Source organism: Phyllostomus hastatus, unplaced genomic scaffold (assembly GCF_019186645.2).
Source record: "Phyllostomus hastatus isolate PE091 unplaced genomic scaffold, TTU_PhHast_1.1 phas_contig_86, whole genome shotgun sequence".
In the NCBI taxonomy this organism is placed as follows: Eukaryota; Metazoa; Chordata; class Mammalia; order Chiroptera; family Phyllostomidae; genus Phyllostomus; species Phyllostomus hastatus.
In genome coordinates, this window is record NW_025333977.1 from 29,263,144 (window position 1) to 29,280,056 (window position 16,913).

The following is a 16,913-nucleotide window of genomic DNA, read 5'->3' on the forward strand; positions in this document are numbered from 1 at the left end:
ACTCCCACCACACACCCACCACAGCACTGCCATTGATAAAGCACTGACTACACATTGTGCATGTTGTTAAGTGTTTACATACAGGAACTTATTTAATCCTCCCAACTACTTTATCAAGTTGATAGTATTTCTCCCATTTTATAGCAGAATGTCCCAAGGCTCAGAGAGGCTGGTTAATTTTTCTAAGGTAATACAGCTACTACATGACCTTAGCCTGTTTTCATCCAGATTCTGGACTGTGAAGGCTCTGCTCTTAACCACTCTGTAACATCCTTGTTATATTCACAATGTCACACATGTGCGGTGGAAGACGAGCCAGCAGCCCCCATAATACTCTAGTGTAAACACACTAGAGTATTTGACAGCGTCCTGCAGAAGGCATGCAGAATACTTAACAGTAAAGCAGTCAGAACAAGCAAAGTGGAAACGTTATGATGCAACAACTGTTTCCGACTCATCGTTCAGGAAGCTCGAGTGGCTGGTGGGAAGAGCAGAAGACAAAACAGCGGTGGCTCTGAACTCTATCTAGGCTTGGCTCAGACCAAGGGAGGAGAAGATGGACACAAGCACGGCAGAGAGCCATCCCTACTTGAACATGACATCAGACATCTAAGCCAGGTGGCAGTATTTCATCTTACAGATTAAGAAAGACACTCAGAGAACCTAAACTGTTCACTTAGTAAGTGGCAAAGCTGAGACTGCAAACTCGGACAATGGCTTCCTACTCAGATGTTTCTCACTTGTCTCTGCATCTTTCTACACAGAGCGACCCTCTGCATTTCCTGGACTTCTACCTTCAGATCTCAGTCTTAAGATTTTAGGCCTTCTCTTTCTGTTTTTCCTAGAGTCAAATGATGCTTAGGGGAATCACTACACTAAACTGAAGTAGGGGAAATGTAAAGTCAGATACTGCGATTCTCCCCCCGCCCCGCCGCTGCCCGCCACCAAACAAAGTTGCTCAGAGTTATTTTTATATTACTTGACACAAATAGAGACTATTTGGAAATAAAACACAGGGTGATCATGTTTTATTCCACTAATTTTGCAGTTTAACCTACTGGAAAACGTTCCCCTTTCTCGTACAATATTTATTGATGATAAATAGCTTTGCAGACAAGACGGCATTGATCAGGCTACAGCAGCGAGTCTCTGTTTGCTCCAGTGTTGATTTCAGATAGACAGCACATTCGAATAGCTTCCATCTCTCTCGCCGCCAACACATAAGGCTAATTTTCACTGAATCATTTTTCATCCATCAATCTTTCCTGAGAAGGCTAACGAGCCTATGTCTGCTGTGAGTGTAATCCGACAACCACAACTGCACAAGATGTTTCGTTCTTTCAGTGCCTGCTCAGAGCACACTGATTTAGAATCTCCAGTTGTCTCTCTTATGCACCTTGAAAGCAGTTTCTGTTCTTGGAGACCAAGTACAGAGTTCCAAGGAGGTATCCAGAGAAAGCGTATGTGTGATACCAGGAGACAGGTGTCAGATGACACTCACGCTTTCTATGTCTTCTCAGAGGTAAATGGCATCTGAATTATATTTAGATTAAGGCACCACATTGATATGGCAAAGAAAGCACTGGCCAGATGGTGCTGAGTACAACGAGGCAGTGAAACATATCACCCCGCCCCCATCCCTTTTACTACTCAGGAGGCTGAGGCTCTGGCCAGCTGCTTAGATGGGGGTATGATCACACTCTCTGTTAGCACCAGAAGGAAGCTGGTACCTGTTCCCATTCATCTATTTTCTTATTATTCCATTTTTATTTCTTGTTCATCTGTATTTTCTTCTTTAGGATCTATTCCCATGAGGACCACTGGGACAGAACTGCAACCCTACTCAAATGCTTACTTGCTATTGGAAACAGGCGCAGATGGCTCTAGTTTGCCTCTTCTTTTTCTTCAGAGAAAGATCAGAGAAATTCTAGTTTCCATTACTTTCTGCATTGGCTTCTCCTATACATTTTAAAGGACATGCTGAGAAAGGTTTTGGAGGAAGGAAAGTATATGTTGTCTCTCTCCATGGCGCTTCTCACGCCCAGCAGAGACCCTGTCTAAGGAAGCTGGGCAGGGAAGGGAAAATCAAGTAGATGTCAACAATAACCTTTAGGTGCGATTTTGTATACATTTGCTATCAAGGCCATTTCTCTCTTGGCAAAGCTATAGGGGCCAAGAGGGAACTAAACAGTTAAGAGTGTGTGTGGAAAAGGTTATCCCTGTGAGAGTTCCCAGATATTGTCCATTATAATAATCCCTAGCAGATTGTTATTTTATATAATTAAGAACAATAAGGCAAAACAGCTTTTTAGGACACAGATGGGATGACCAGTAACGGGCCCCCAGAGAGAAGCTCTGTGGAATGACGGAGCGTTGGACTGGATGTCCGGAGGGAGGGCTGGCTTTCTGTGCTCTCTCTGCACCTGACCAGGGACACTCAGGGCATCTCGCTTCACCTTTCCAGGTCTCCACATTCCTGTTTGCTAGAATGGGGTTGTGGGGTGGTGTTGGGGACTGAGTGTGTACCCCTCCCTCAAATCCATATGTTAAAGCCCTGACGCCCAAATGCGGCTGTATTTGGATCAGGGTCTGTGAGGAGGTGATAAAGGTTAAATGAGGCCTGAAAGGTTGAGACACCAACCTTTAAGGAGACACCAGAGCTCTCTCTTTGTGCCACATGAGAGATCAGGGAGAAGGAAACATCTATAAGCCAGGAAGAGGGCTCTCCCCAGACACCCTCAAGATGGGCACCGTCTTGACCTTGGACTTTCCAGCCTCCATAACTGTGAGAAATAAATGTCCACTATTTAAGTCACTATGTAGTAGTGGCAGGTGAAGCAGATGAATGCAGGCAGCAACCACTAGCTAATTAAAATGACAATGATGGACAGGTCACAGAGTACTGTTAGAAATTTTATCTCAGAGAAACTCTAGGAGGTAGAAAGGGCAAAGTATTATTTTACAAATAAGGAAATGCACCTCACACAGTTTCAAGGTCACAAGGCTACCAAGCAGAATTCAGTCAGACTGGAGACCTGGGTCTTTAAAGGCACCTGTGGTTGTAAATGGTTGTGGTTTTCTTGTTTTCTGTGTTATGTTGGATGTCTACAAGTTCCAGGTTTTAGATTTCTAGGCGATGAATGCCCAGTTACATAATGTCAAATTTATCACAAGTCATATATGTATTTTTTCTCTTTAGAATGGCAATGATCATCACCTTTGACCCAGTGGTCCTCAAAGTGAGTTCAGCAGTAGGAGCTGAGGACTTAGAAATGCAAATTCTTGGGCCCCACTGCAGACCTATAGAGCTAGCAACACTGGGGGCAGGCCCCGCACTCTGGGTTCTACTGAGCTGTCCAGGGGATTCTGAGGCCACTACTATTCGAGAATCCCTGCTCTCATCTGTATTCACTTACCTTCATAACTGGCTGGCATTCGACATACTGCACTAAAAGATATGCAGCTGCAACTCTGAGTCCTATAACCAACTAGATCCATAACACACGGTTACACCCAGTTTTAAAATGCTTGAACCTGTAAGTATATCCTTCATGTAATCATGATATTCTGTAATTCGTGTTGGCCTTTGTTACCCCTTTTGTCTACTTGGAAATTGAAAACATTTTAGAAAAAAAAAGGTACTTAGGTCCAGCATATCATAAACCTTGAATTAAGTTGATACTAATTAAAAATAGTAATTTAAAATATAACAAATTTATTATTTATTCAAAGTGGTTAATATTTTTAACTCTTTACTCAAGGTGCTTGGCTGTCCCCCTCTACACTCCCACACCTGAAATCTTAGTAACTTCATAGGAGATTTCTGTGTAATTGAAACCTCTTCCTCAGCAAGATCTATCCCCTCCAATCAGCAGAGAATATTTTAATAAATAATACATATTTATTTATATTATATCCAAAATATATATTTAATTTTTCTTTTAATATTTGTTCTAGAAAACCAAACATAAAATTCATAAATTACATATTATACTTGATATATAGTAACCATATCTGTATATGTAATTATAATAAAAGTATATATATATTTTATGTCAAATGTCTGGATTTTAGAGGCAGTATGACTTTAATCTAATATGTTTCCTTTGATTACCTCCCTAGGATTGGAGTTTAAAAACTCTAGGGATTTCTGGCAGAAAATATGGATGCTGATGCCAATGTGATATATTTCTATTTGAATGACTATATATGTGTGTGATAACTTATTATATGATACCTATTAGTTTAGGACATCAACAATAATCTAAGGATTTTCTGTATTGTTTTATATGCATCCCAAATAAATTTATGCCAATAAAATTTCACAAAGAGAGAAGTACAATATTACCATTTAACAATAAAACTGTTGACTTTTACAAAATTTTCTTATGTAGTAGTAACACAGAAATAACCTTTTATCCCCTTAATGTTCAGGGGAAGCCAGGGAGAACAAAATGCATATACTCTCTGCTGCTTCTGTTATTAATTTGCCTATGTAAGCAAAATTGTGGGCTTTCTGTGGAAGTACAAGACCTGCAAATCACATGACTAATAAAATGGCATATAGCTTGCCAAGCATTTGCAGCGCTGCAGCCTCTGAATGACAGATTTGATGAGATTAGTACACTTCTGCCCTTCACACCTCCAACCATTTTATTTATCGTCTTTAGATTTTCTTTTGGCACCATTTATTGAAAAAACTATTTGCTATTATATGAAGATTGACTAACACACTTCTTTTTTTTTATATTTCTACTTCTTTTTTTAAATTTTTAATCATTGTTCAAGTACAGTTTTCTAACACATTTCTACCATGTTTCTGAAAGGTATAGGAATAATATATTGAACATAAAGATTGTTCCCCAAATAGTGAGTGTATATATAACAAAGAATATATAATATGTAATACAAAATCTATAATATATAATCTATTTATATATAAATAATATGTAATATTTATCTGATGAAGCAACATTAAACATGTATTTTACACACATTTTAACACAGATCTTTTAAATTCAGTAAGAACTGTTTGTAGTATTATGAAGACTAATTAAAGCACTTTCCCACATATTTTACTTGCAGGTATCAACATTGTCATCATTGTTCCGATCTAGAATTTACTCACAATATCAACACTAAATAACCTCTCTGAAAAGAAAGAACTACCCTTATAACCAGCAGCGAATCCCAATGCCAAGTCATATTCATAATTACTCATCTTTTCAAACACGTTTGACATGAATGATTCAGCATATGTGGGTCACTGCCAGTTGGTACCAACTGGCACAATGGCACTGGAGGAAACCTGATAACTACAGAAGCAAACAATGACTGGCAAACAAAGCTCTCCCTTATTGGATCCAGGTATAGAAATGGTTATTTTCTGAAGGAGCAGTAAAGTAGTTTGTCCCTCCCTCCCTTCTTTACCCCCACCCCCCACCCTGGCTCTCTCTCTGTCTCCTTCTCTCTCATTTTTGAAAAGATTCCTTAGCAGTTAATAAAGTGTGTTTAGGCACAGCAACATAACTCTTATGAAACATACCATGAGACCATGACCATGAGATAAAAAGAATCATGACTTCCTTGGGCTTTCCACTCTGAGATCTCAGCGTGTAATTTTATAGTTTTCATAATCCCCAAATTCAGTTAAAACAGAAAGAAGCTTTAGGGGAAAAAAGGAAAGAAAAGAAAAGCAGCTTTGGGGTAGGATGAAACTAAAGAAGAGCAAAAATGAGTAAGTATTTACATTCTACATGATTAAGAAACAAATTAAAGGACTTTTTAAAAATAGAGAATATAGAGACATGTGTATTCTCATAATACACTGAATTGCATTTTACTAGTTCATTCACCAGGTGGATCCAGCCCTTTGATCTAAGTGCCAGTCGAGAGGCAGGATCTGTGGGATGTGGAGATCTAATGCCCTGACTAATAATCCTGGCACAGTTAACACGAGACTACCAGTCCAGTGGAGCACTCGGGCTCCAGCCCCACTTACCTTATTAACTAAACTGACAATTTGGCACTAAGTGGAAATACAGGAGCAAATACTCTCCACCCCTCTGTTTTACTTAGGAGCTGGAGAGTGAAGATAAGACAATAAAAACGTGGAGGTAGTTTGGGGGAACCCGTAAAATCGACATATCCTGCACCTCCCATGGGGATGCTTTGTTTGGCCAGTTCTCTCAGAAGATCACTTTAGTTACCTTGGTTATTCCAGGTCTAACAAGCAAGTCCCTAGGTCAAAAGTTTCTGGCTGCTATTTTCTGATGGTCATTTTCTTCTTTTTTTTTTTCTCAGAAATATACACAATTGCTCCTTTAATGCAATCACCATATACAAAACAAACTGCACAATTAGGAAATTGTCCAAATTCAACTTGCCTTTCTGTAGCTTGCTTTTCTCCTAAACTCTTCATCTGCTCAGATCTGTTTGAAGTATTTATCTGCACCTGAATTCACATCACCCTCAGAGTCAATGCTACTTACATATAAAGTGAATGTGCAGTTAGCTTGTCTCCTGATAATTAACGAAGATGTTAAGGGCTAATGCCAATTTAGTGGCATGAGCTGGATGCCTTCCATTACCTGGTGTGTCATTGTTTATGGTCTATTAAGCAGTTTTCATTTCACCTTATGGGCCCATATAAAACCCAAGCTGGATGTTTCTCAAATTATAGGAAGTATTGCAGAATATTAAAAGCTTCTTTTTTTTTTTAAAATCACCTCTAAATCTACTGAAGCCTAGCTGAGAAACTAAATTGGGATATATATATATATATCTTCTCAGTTTTTAAAAGTCTTTTATACCCCCTCCCTAAATCATATTCATTGTTTTACACCAATGGTAGCAATTCTCATTTTTAAAATAATGTATTTTCTAGTTTTTGTTTAAATCTTTTTCTAACCAAAGTATTATGGTTGTTTTGTTTTGATTCATCTTTCAAGTGGTGCTTTTAATTTTCTAAAAGTTATCTTGTCTGCTTTATTTTTTATCATTCTTAAATACAGAACATACATGCTGACATGCAAAAGTCAGTGGATCAGAGGCATCACAGGGGGAGCCGAGTTGCTTTCAAACTCCACCGTCACGCAGGCCTCCATGGGCCTCCGTGAGGGCAGGGCTGAATGCTCAGAGGGCCCCGGTCGTCCAAAATCTACAGTGCAACAGGAGAAATGTATGGAAACATTCACTTACCTGCTTTTGATCAACAATTATTTCGAGGTCTTCGTCACTGCTTAGTTTTCCATATCCTTTTTCTTTACTTTTCTTGTGAAAGAATAATTTTAAATGATCATTTAGTTTCTTTTCATTAATTACTTAATTCCCACTTAATACTTATAAAAGATAAAATTTACTTAGCCTTGTTCCTCAGTCATAACACCTCATTCTCTATGTTAGTCTTTCATGGACGACAGCAGGTGCTTTTATTCTTAAGTTGTTTGTTTACAATTATTCGTTATTTTCTGCTTAATCTCTGCCATATGCCTTTTATCTTCTCTGAATATTGGTGTGCTTCTTTTTTAAATTCTTAGTACTTTAATATAAGTAATTTCTTCAAGAGTCCCAGTATAGCCCTGGCCAGGTAGCTCAGCGGTTAGAGCATCATTGTACCCACACGCCAAGGTTGTAGGCTCATCCCCCGGTCAGGGCACAGGGCACATAGGAGATCTGACCAATAAATGCATAAATAAGTTTAACAACAATCAATGTTTCTATTGTCTCTCTCTTTCTTGCCCCCTTCTCTGTCTCTAAAAATCAATACAAATAAAAAAAGATACCCAGTACATTTTGCTTAAAGATTGAAATTGCATTCAGTAATACTAAATGGAAGATTTCAACTATTAAATGTTGTATTTTAATTCCTTATATATTTTTAAGAATAAGACCAGTATTATGCAACTCAGATAACAAATCTTTAGGTTTTATACATTTGCTTATAAATCAGATAAAAACTAACATTGTAAAAACAACTCAGAAATAATTTTAAAAAGATAAATCATTTTCAAAATTAGATAGTTTGAAAAGTTAAAAGAGTACAGACCATCTTTAAAAATGAGTTTATTGGCATTTTGTCATTCCCTCCACCCCCCATGACCATTCTCCAGCTACCTACTTCATTGAAAAACTTCTAAATTAGAAAAGGACATAGATCATGACAACCATTTTACTATTGTGCTTACAGGAGAAAGTTCATTTATCTGAATATTTTTTTTCCTTTCTCCTACTGCACTGGCTGATGGGAATGACAGAAATGGCATGTTTCTTCATAATTTCAGAAATCAAAGTACCTCTTTAGAGGACCAGTAACAAAAAGAAAAGAAAAAAAAATCACCAGATGGTTAGCTTCAGTTCAAGCTTATTATTTTTTAAAAAACAATCCTTTCTTTAGGTATTAGCTACATTAGCGAGAATTAAGGGATTTAAAAATGTTTCTTGTGTTTGCACCTACTGTGCCACATTAGACTCCCCATCTCACTGAAACAACAAACTACAACCTTCAGGGACCATGACACGAATCTGTTTACATTGTGGGACATAATTCTTGTCTGTTTTTTCCCCAAAACACTTCAAAACCAGCTTTCTGCATTTCCTCCCCAATAAACATACCTACTATTTTGTGGGGTGTTTTTTTTTGGCAATAAAGAGGTTTCTGAATCTTCAAGTATTGGGATGCATAAACAAAATCTCATTCATATATTAATGAATTTTGCCACTTAGAACAGAACAGATGGCCACAGTATTCTCTCTGTTGTTATTCTTGTCCTCATTTGATGTTCCATTTCAGGATTAATGGAAAACAAAAAGAACAAGCTGGTTTCAGTCAAACTGACTTCCTATCACTTTGCTTTTGTATCCTTTTAGTCCACTGGTTGCCATAGGACATTGTCCACAAAATCTCTAATGCAAAACATTTAGAAATGCCTTTCCAAATATTGATCTGTATACGTACCAAGTAGCTCATTTGCATGACACGATTTCTGGACAAAAGGACATTAAGTAGAGATGGAATGTGGGTCCTTCCATCCATTTCACTGTCAGACATCCCAGAATTCTTTGTACCAGTGGCAGTGGCTTCATTGCCAGAACTTGCTGACTGAAGAACCACAGCTCTTGCCCAGCAATAGTATTTATAATGTATGACAATAACTGAAGTATCCCTGAATCATTATCTTGGCTTTGTAAACATTGTGAAAATTTAGTCTGCACAAAAAGTCATTGAAACAAAAATTTCTTCTTTTCTAATTTTTATCTAAGCACTTCTGTTTCCTGACTGCTGTTCTAGTTCAGTGCTTTTTTTGTTAAACCACCTATTATTCATTATATACATTTGTATATTTTATCCCACACATATGGACTACTCAGCTACTCAGTACTTTGTCATAAAAGCTCTCAATTTTTCCTTTTTAATGATCCACCCCAAACCTCCTTGTGATTAGCAGATCACTACTGACTGATACAAAAATGTCAGCATTCACAGAACATATAAGTCAAGGTTGCAATTTCTGCCAATATAAAATTCCACCTTTCCAATTTAATTCCAACTCCTTATCTGATATAGCAGTAAACTTTTCTGGGGAGAGGCTAGGACAGGGAAGGAGATTACAGCCCCGACTACTGTAAGTAGAAGTTGGTATTTTCCAAAAGTGGGAGGATGAATTTAGATTCTGCACTTAAACCCCTAGTCTCCAAACAGCACACAAGTATACAGTCAGAATCTTTACAGTTTTGCTCTAGAGTTAAGCAATATTTTCTAGTTTACCCCAGAACCCCAGGGGGATTAAGCCTTTTCTAAACCGTAATGGTTATTCGCTCACTTACTGCTCATTTCTAGTGCGAGCATAATCCTCTTTCGAGCACTCAGCTCCCACTTTGACTGCTTAGATCAGCCAGCTCAAGCAGGGATCTTCAGCTCTCCTCCCTCCTCCCAGCTGGGGATCCCTGTCTTCTATCTATGCACTTTTGTCAAGCACAGAAAGCAAATCCAGAGCTTCTGCGTGGTCTTTCACATTAGCCAAAGGACTGAACTAGAAGGAGAAAGAAAGCTCAACTCTCCACTGTCCAGGCGTGAGGAGGCAGGGCTTCTGTGGGAGGAGAAGCCAGAGGGTAATCGCTTCCTGTGCTCCTCCCACCTCTCCTGGGGGACGCTGGAGCTGAGGATTTCAACTGAGGCAGGAAGGGCAGGCCCCTTTCCACCTCAGCCTCAGAATGCTGTCTGCTTGGAGCCGATCTGGGGCACTGCTTACCTAAGTGCAGTTGCTGAGGGAGCATCAGTGCAGTGGAGCTAAAATGGAGAAGACTTTGAGGTGGGGAAAGTGAGGAAAGAGACAAAGGAAATAGTCATCATTTGCCAACAAGGACTCATTCCCTGTGAGCAGATTTCAGCTGATGATAGGTGTCCCATCTCTAAAACCCTAAACATACTACTTCCCACCTTCCCCACGCCATTCCCAATCCTTTCTGAGTAACTGGAAAGAGGAGTGTCCAGTTCTTTCTTAGTGCTAATAACTTTTTTAATACCACTGAATTAGATCTGTTTCCTTAAGAGCATTGAGCCTAACTGCTAATCTTTCCTCTCTGCAGGCATTCCACCACCTCTCCTTAACCCTATTTACCTCACGCTTCCCACCCCTCACTCTCTCCTCCTCAAAAGTAGCACACAAGTCCTGGGTGGCGTAGCTCGGTGGATTGAGTGCAGGCTGCGAACCAAAGTGTCGCAGGTTTGATTCCCAGTCAGGGTACCTGGGTTGTAGGCCATAACCTCCAGCAATCGCACATTGATGTTTCTCTCTCTCTCTCTCTCTCTCTCTCTCTCTCTCTCTCTCCCTCCCTTCCCTCTCTAAAAATAAATAAATAAAATCTTAAAAAAAAGTAGCACACAAAGGTATGTTTATTCACTGGAATCAAATAAACCATAAAACTTGGAAATCATACAGGGAAAATGTATGGTTGCAGATACAGAATGTATTATAGAAGAAAATTTTTCAAGTAACAGCAAAAAAAACAACACAGTCTGATGGGATAGAGACCTGAAAAATGAAGAACTCTAATGTTCAATTTTAGAATAAGATTTTACTAGAAAATAACAAGATTAATTAAAAGGTACTACTAGTGTTTGGGTTGAATTAAAGGGATTCTTCACACTCATTAGCTATGGAATATATGAAGGATAGTTTGAAAGGAAAAAAGGAACATGTGATTAGTTAACTGTACAAATTAGCCTCAGATGCAATTTTTGCTGAACTACAGATGTCAAAATAAATGTAAAGGTTAAAGGTAATATGTTAATGTTTAGAATTTTTTTAGTATCATTTATTTAATACTGCAATGAATGATAAGTAATAGACCTAAATTTATTAAAGCCAATGTTGCATGGAGACTATACAGACAAAAGTATAGGGACCTTCATATTCTCTTCTTCGTGGTGGTCAGAATGTACTCATTTCCTATCTTCTAATTATGCTTATCTTCAATCCCTTCTGAAGGCTGCAAAATTGTTTAGTTTCCCCTGTCCTAAAAGATGACTTCCTCATATCTGCTTTCTCCTGAAGCAGCAATTATCAATATTTTTCATCTCATAGCACACATAAACGAATTACTAAAATTCTGAGGCACACCAAAAATGTATATTTTGCCAATCTGACAAAAAAATAGGTATAATTTTGATTTATTCACATTGGATGACTATTGTGTTAGCTATTGTCATTTTTTAAATTTGACAATCTAACAGAAAAGAGGTGAGTGCCCCTGAATAAATAGTCAGGTATTGCACATTTAAAAAATTCTTGCAGGGGGAGGGGGATAAGGAGGGAAAGAAGGGGAAGGGTCTAGTCAAGGAACAAGTATAAATGACCCATGGACCTGGACAACAGGGTGGGGATTGACTGGTGGGGGTTCGGTGGGCAGGGAAGAACAGTGGGGGAAAATTGGGAAAACTGTAATAGAACAACAATAAGAAAAAGAAAAAATACCAGTGGAAAAAATTTAAAATACAAATTCTATGGCACACCAGTATGCTTCTTGAGGCACACCTGTTGAAAATTGCTGCCCCAAAGGCATTCATTTAATCTTTCTTAACTCTTCAATGTCAAGCTTGAAAGAGTGATCCATTCTTACTAGCAATAGTTCCTCCCTTTCTCTTCACTTCTAAACCAATCACAATCAGGTTGCAATTGACTGTAATTGCATTCTTGACAATCACCAGTGGACTCCTAATTATCAGATTCTCTAGCAGTTTCTTTTTAGAGCTAATTGTATGTTAGCCCCAAATGTAATTTGTGATTAACTACAGATGTCAAAATAAATGCAAATATTATTTCCTTCAGTGGTCAAGTTTGTATGAAGTATTTTTAAAAATGTCTTTGTTGTTATTTACACAATTACAGCTATTAAATGGTGTCTCAACCAACTGAGTAGAGTATCAGAGAGGACAAATTGGGAAAGGAGATGATGTGCTGAGAAGATACTTCCTGAGTTTGTGGTATCTTTGGAAAGTTCATCTTTGTGGAAATATCCAGTCAGCCCTTTGGACATACAGACCTATATCTTAGATGAGAAGAGAGATAAGGCAGGGCAAATGGATTGCTAAGGATAATCAAAACTGGAGGCATGGATGGGCTCATTCAGATGAGGACTAAGATCAGAGTCCTGGAGAATGTTGCATTTAAAGAATGGGCCTAAGGAAAGAGCCCAGTGAAGGAGGCTGAGTGGAAGAGTTCATGATAGACAGAGATCTGATCAAAACACTGGGGAGGGGTTGTAGAAGGAGGTTGCCTGAGGCAATGGTAAACAGTCTAGGATGGGATTGGCTGAGAAGCTGAATGCCTCCAGAATGCTTGGAATTATGGGCCAGAAGATTTAATATAAAAAGAGGACAGAGACTGATTCTTGGGCTGTCTTCCTTGAGGATGTCTGGATGGTTGTGTTGCAGCTGCCTGTGTTTCCCAAAGAACAGTATTTTGGATGGGAGAAGAAACTCTGGGCATAGCTTAGGATCAGGCTGGCCTGGCAGAGGGTGTCAGAGGGTGCCGGAGTTGTTATTCTTTGGGTGTTCTAGAAGGGATGAACTCTGAGGCAAAGCCTGACAGTCTTTCAAAAATAATTAAAAACTAACAGGGGGAATGATAGGTGAATTCAGGTGTTAAAGATTTATTGATAGGATTAAGTGATTAAAACTATGAGTGACTAATATATATGGAAAGCTGTTATTCCAAAATTGTGTAGCTTTTGAATAAAGACTCATTTCCTTTATCACCAAACCTTTGCCTCCAGAATTTTGCCTAGAGGATGGTGTCGAGCAGCAGGGCCCCACTTGCAATTTGGTAAGAGTCATAGATGTAGGAGACCCAGGAGAATTCAGTCAAAGGAACAAAAGAGTTCTGGATAGTGTCAAGTGCTGATGAAAGGTCAAGGATGTGAACAGCAAACTTACATTGTATTGGGCATTTTGGAAGTCATCAAGGATGAGGAATAGAAGAATTCATGAAAATGGAACCAGGATTAGAGTAAATGAGTGAACACAGTGGCAGTAAGGGAGTGAGAGAGGAGTTGGTTTCCCTTAGGAAAGCTTGAATAAAAAGGGAAAGAGGGAAACATTGTTAAGATGGTGGAGCTCATGTTAAGTGTTCTAACCACAGTTAAAAAAAAAAAGGAAAAAGAGGAAGAACGATTGCTAGTGAAAAGACAAAAGATACAGGGAAAGAATGATGTGAAAGTTACTATAGTTGCTCCTCAACCCTCTTGTGTAAAGTTATTGAGTGTGTGTATAGTTCAAGAAGAAACTGATAAAAAAAAGTGAAAATGCGGATATCAGAGGGTAAGGGGAGATAATTCATGAAGCAAGAAGTAAGGACAAAGCCCTTTTAGAGAAAAACTGCATGCCTCTCTTTTAAAGCACACAATTATGTTATATATATATTTTTGTGTTATATATATAAAACACAAAAATATATTTTTGTGATATATATAATATATGGAAGGATATGTATGAAATATTAAAAGTCCATTTTCTCTGTGAGATGAAATTATTTATGCTTTATGCATTCTCTTTATACTTGGGGTACTTTTTGAAATAAGAATACATTTCTTTTATAATAAAAAAGTAAACAAAATGTGATTGCTGGAGAGATCCATAAACTTGCTGTGGAAAAGACATTTAAAGTCTATTTTGCTGAAAAATGACTAGGTCAGGGTTTTACCTTTTATTATGTTTCTGGAGGAATAAAAGCTTTTTTTTTAAAAATGTAGAGATTCATGCTACAGTTATTGCTTATGTCCCTTGTGGCAAGTTGTTAGGATGGTGGAGTGAATGTTTTGTTTATTGCATTTAATATGCCCCTTTCCTCTCCACTCTCCCTCATGATATTCAGTTTCTCAGTTCTCTGACATCATTTTGGTCCCACGTCCCGCCCCCCCACAACCTTTTACTAAAATATGCACAGTATCAGCTCAGGCACAAACATCACTGCTGTAGGAGTCAGAGAAACAGTGAAAAGGGAAAACAGGAAATAAGGGAGAAAGAGAAATTTCTCCCAAAAGGCCTGGAATAAAAGCTTGAGTTTCCCCTGCTTAGGACATAAGCCCGGACTGACTTTTCACATAGAAAATAATCACCTTATTAATTAAAAAGACAAATTTCAGATCTTGTATTTTTCTTACATTCAGAGGAAATCAACTCTCTATGGGGAAAATGCCATCGTTACAGAGAATCATTTATAGAGGGGCTTGTTAAATCTGGCATTTTTCAAGAACATTGTTTTTTTCTTTTTAAAAGACATTCACAGTTGGGATTTTCCCTCCCACAGTGACCATGTTATAGTAAAACAAAATAGCCACAGGGTACAATTTTTCAGTTTTGGGCCAGGCGTGAGCAAGCATAACATATGGCAATCAAAGTCAGTTCTAAAGGTATATCGCTGGGCAAAAAAAGAAATATAAGGACAACAAATATGGTGATGCATTTTAAACTATGTTTTAAATCACACACATCTATTCATTCATTTAGTAACTTTTATTTTAAGGCTAAATCTAATTGAGAAAATAGATATTCCAAGTACTTAGTATTGGATAATACAATGGCAGTGATGCACACAATTCTCCCTGCAGTCTCACAGTCTCTCCTCAATGCTGGTGTCCCTGTCTTAGGGTGGCTCTTGATCTGCAGGAGAACAACCTGAAGGGATGATAAAGGCCATTAAAAGTATTCCCTATTTTTTAAAGTTTTCCAAAGATGAGAATTCCTCAACATAAATACCCATTAAAATTATTCAATTTCATGTTGTTGTGCAATGGCATTTTCTTAAGTATACAAATGTATTGTTAAGGATGTACCTTATGTATCTTTTCCAATATTTTATTATGAAAAGTTTCAGACATACAACAAAGTTAAACAAATTTTATAGTGAGAACCTGTACACTTATTACCTAGATTCTACCACTAATACATTTTATTATTCTTGCTTTTTTGCACATCTATCCATCTGCTTTGATATATTTTTGAAGTATAAGACACACCATCACATTTCTATGCATTCTTTCTTAGGAGATTTATTTTGTTTAATTTACTTTTAAAACTCAGACAAGCAAAACTATCAGTTTAGTAAGCTTCCAAAATAAGAGCACCACAAGTTCAGGGTTTGTCCCCTACAGCTTTCTTGTGACAGGCAAATCAGTGAACCACATTTCCAGCACTGAGTGCTAGTGCTAGGTTCTACCACCAGGGTTGGGGATCGGGAGTTCTGATCAAAGGGCTGGGATTTTTATGGTTCTCAGTCAAAAGCAAGTGATCAAACAACTCAACTTTTTGAGACAAATGCATGGTGTGATAGGTAGTTCCAGTTGATATTAATCCCTGTGTCCTCATTTCATATCTTTTGATCATCAATGTTTTCTCTAAACAACCTCACTTTAACCTGGGCCATATAATAATTATTCACCTCTGGTACAGGTAATAATAGTGCCAAGCTTCAGGACAGGGTGAGGATGGCTAAGGGCTTCTTGGCAGGAAAGGGGTTACGTGTGCTTTAAGGAACAGTACTTGGGTGGTTTTTTGAGATTAAGTAGGCAGAAAACAAAAACAACTTGAACTTTCAGTTATGTCAGATTCAGCAATGTTCCACATTATTTTGAGGACAATAAGTAAATTCTTCTTAACCTTAGCTCACCCCCCAAACCAAACAAAACCATATTCAAAGAAAAAGCAAACAAAAAAAGTGATACCCTTCTTAACAGGAAGATTGAGTCCAATTCTTTCATCTGGAAGGTTCTTGTCTCTACAAATATAATTTTCTCATCTCCTCTAGGCCTGGCTCTTGGAGCTGTAAATGCAGTGGTACAGCGTGCAATGACTAATATATAAACTTTTTTCAGCCTACCGAATAATGATTGAAAAGTGATGTATTTTAACCTACTAGATTTCTTGCTGTTATGTGGCCTTGGTGCTATTTCCAGGCAAAGTGAAACTAACAAGAACTCCCACATGACAGTTTTACCTGTGGTCATTCAAACAGCAGGACAGGGGCAGTTGCTGATGTAAGATAGGTAAGGAGCCTGAGGGAACTGACATCATTTCCAATCCCCAAATAGCAAATGAAGGCTGCTATCATACAAAAAAGTCTTTATCTCCCCTAAAACTAATCAAAGGGTAAATGATGCATTCTATATCTTTGAAGGTGGAGGAAAAAGAAGAAATAATCTGCAAGTATTTAAAACTAAAACTATTACTTGGCGTTCTGCTTCTGATCTCTGTTGATGAGATTTCTTATTTTTATATGTGTTGGCCCTACAAGATGGGGATGCAACTGAGTTATCCCCGATCTTAAACACAGGTGTGATTGTCTCTGGCCTCTCCAGTGGCCCCTTTTCCCCCTCACCAGCAGTTGGTATATCTGGCATCACACACCTGCTGCTGA

General features: G+C 38.1%; 1 protein-coding gene across 10 annotated transcripts in view; it reads right to left on the bottom strand.

The window, feature by feature from the left end:
- Positions 1 to 16,913, bottom strand: part of PEX5L (peroxisomal biogenesis factor 5 like) — a 204,570-nt gene that overhangs the window by 137,115 nt on the left and 50,542 nt on the right. For 2 of the 10 annotated variants that reach the window (XM_045851698.1, XM_045851696.1), the window contains exons 1-2: positions 8,957 to 9,085; positions 7,201 to 7,272 (exon numbers count right to left, since the gene is read on the bottom strand). The exons of 4 other annotated variants lie outside the window; for them this stretch is intronic. In XM_045851698.1, coding sequence (XP_045707654.1) covers positions 7,201 to 7,272; positions 8,957 to 9,049 — 165 coding nt within the window. In that variant the 5' untranslated portion in view covers positions 9,050 to 9,085. Of the gene's footprint in view, positions 1 to 7,200; positions 7,273 to 8,956; positions 9,086 to 16,913 lie in introns of those variants that run through there. 4 more of the 10 variants (XM_045851689.1, XM_045851699.1, XM_045851693.1 and 1 more) reach the window with 2 other exon arrangements.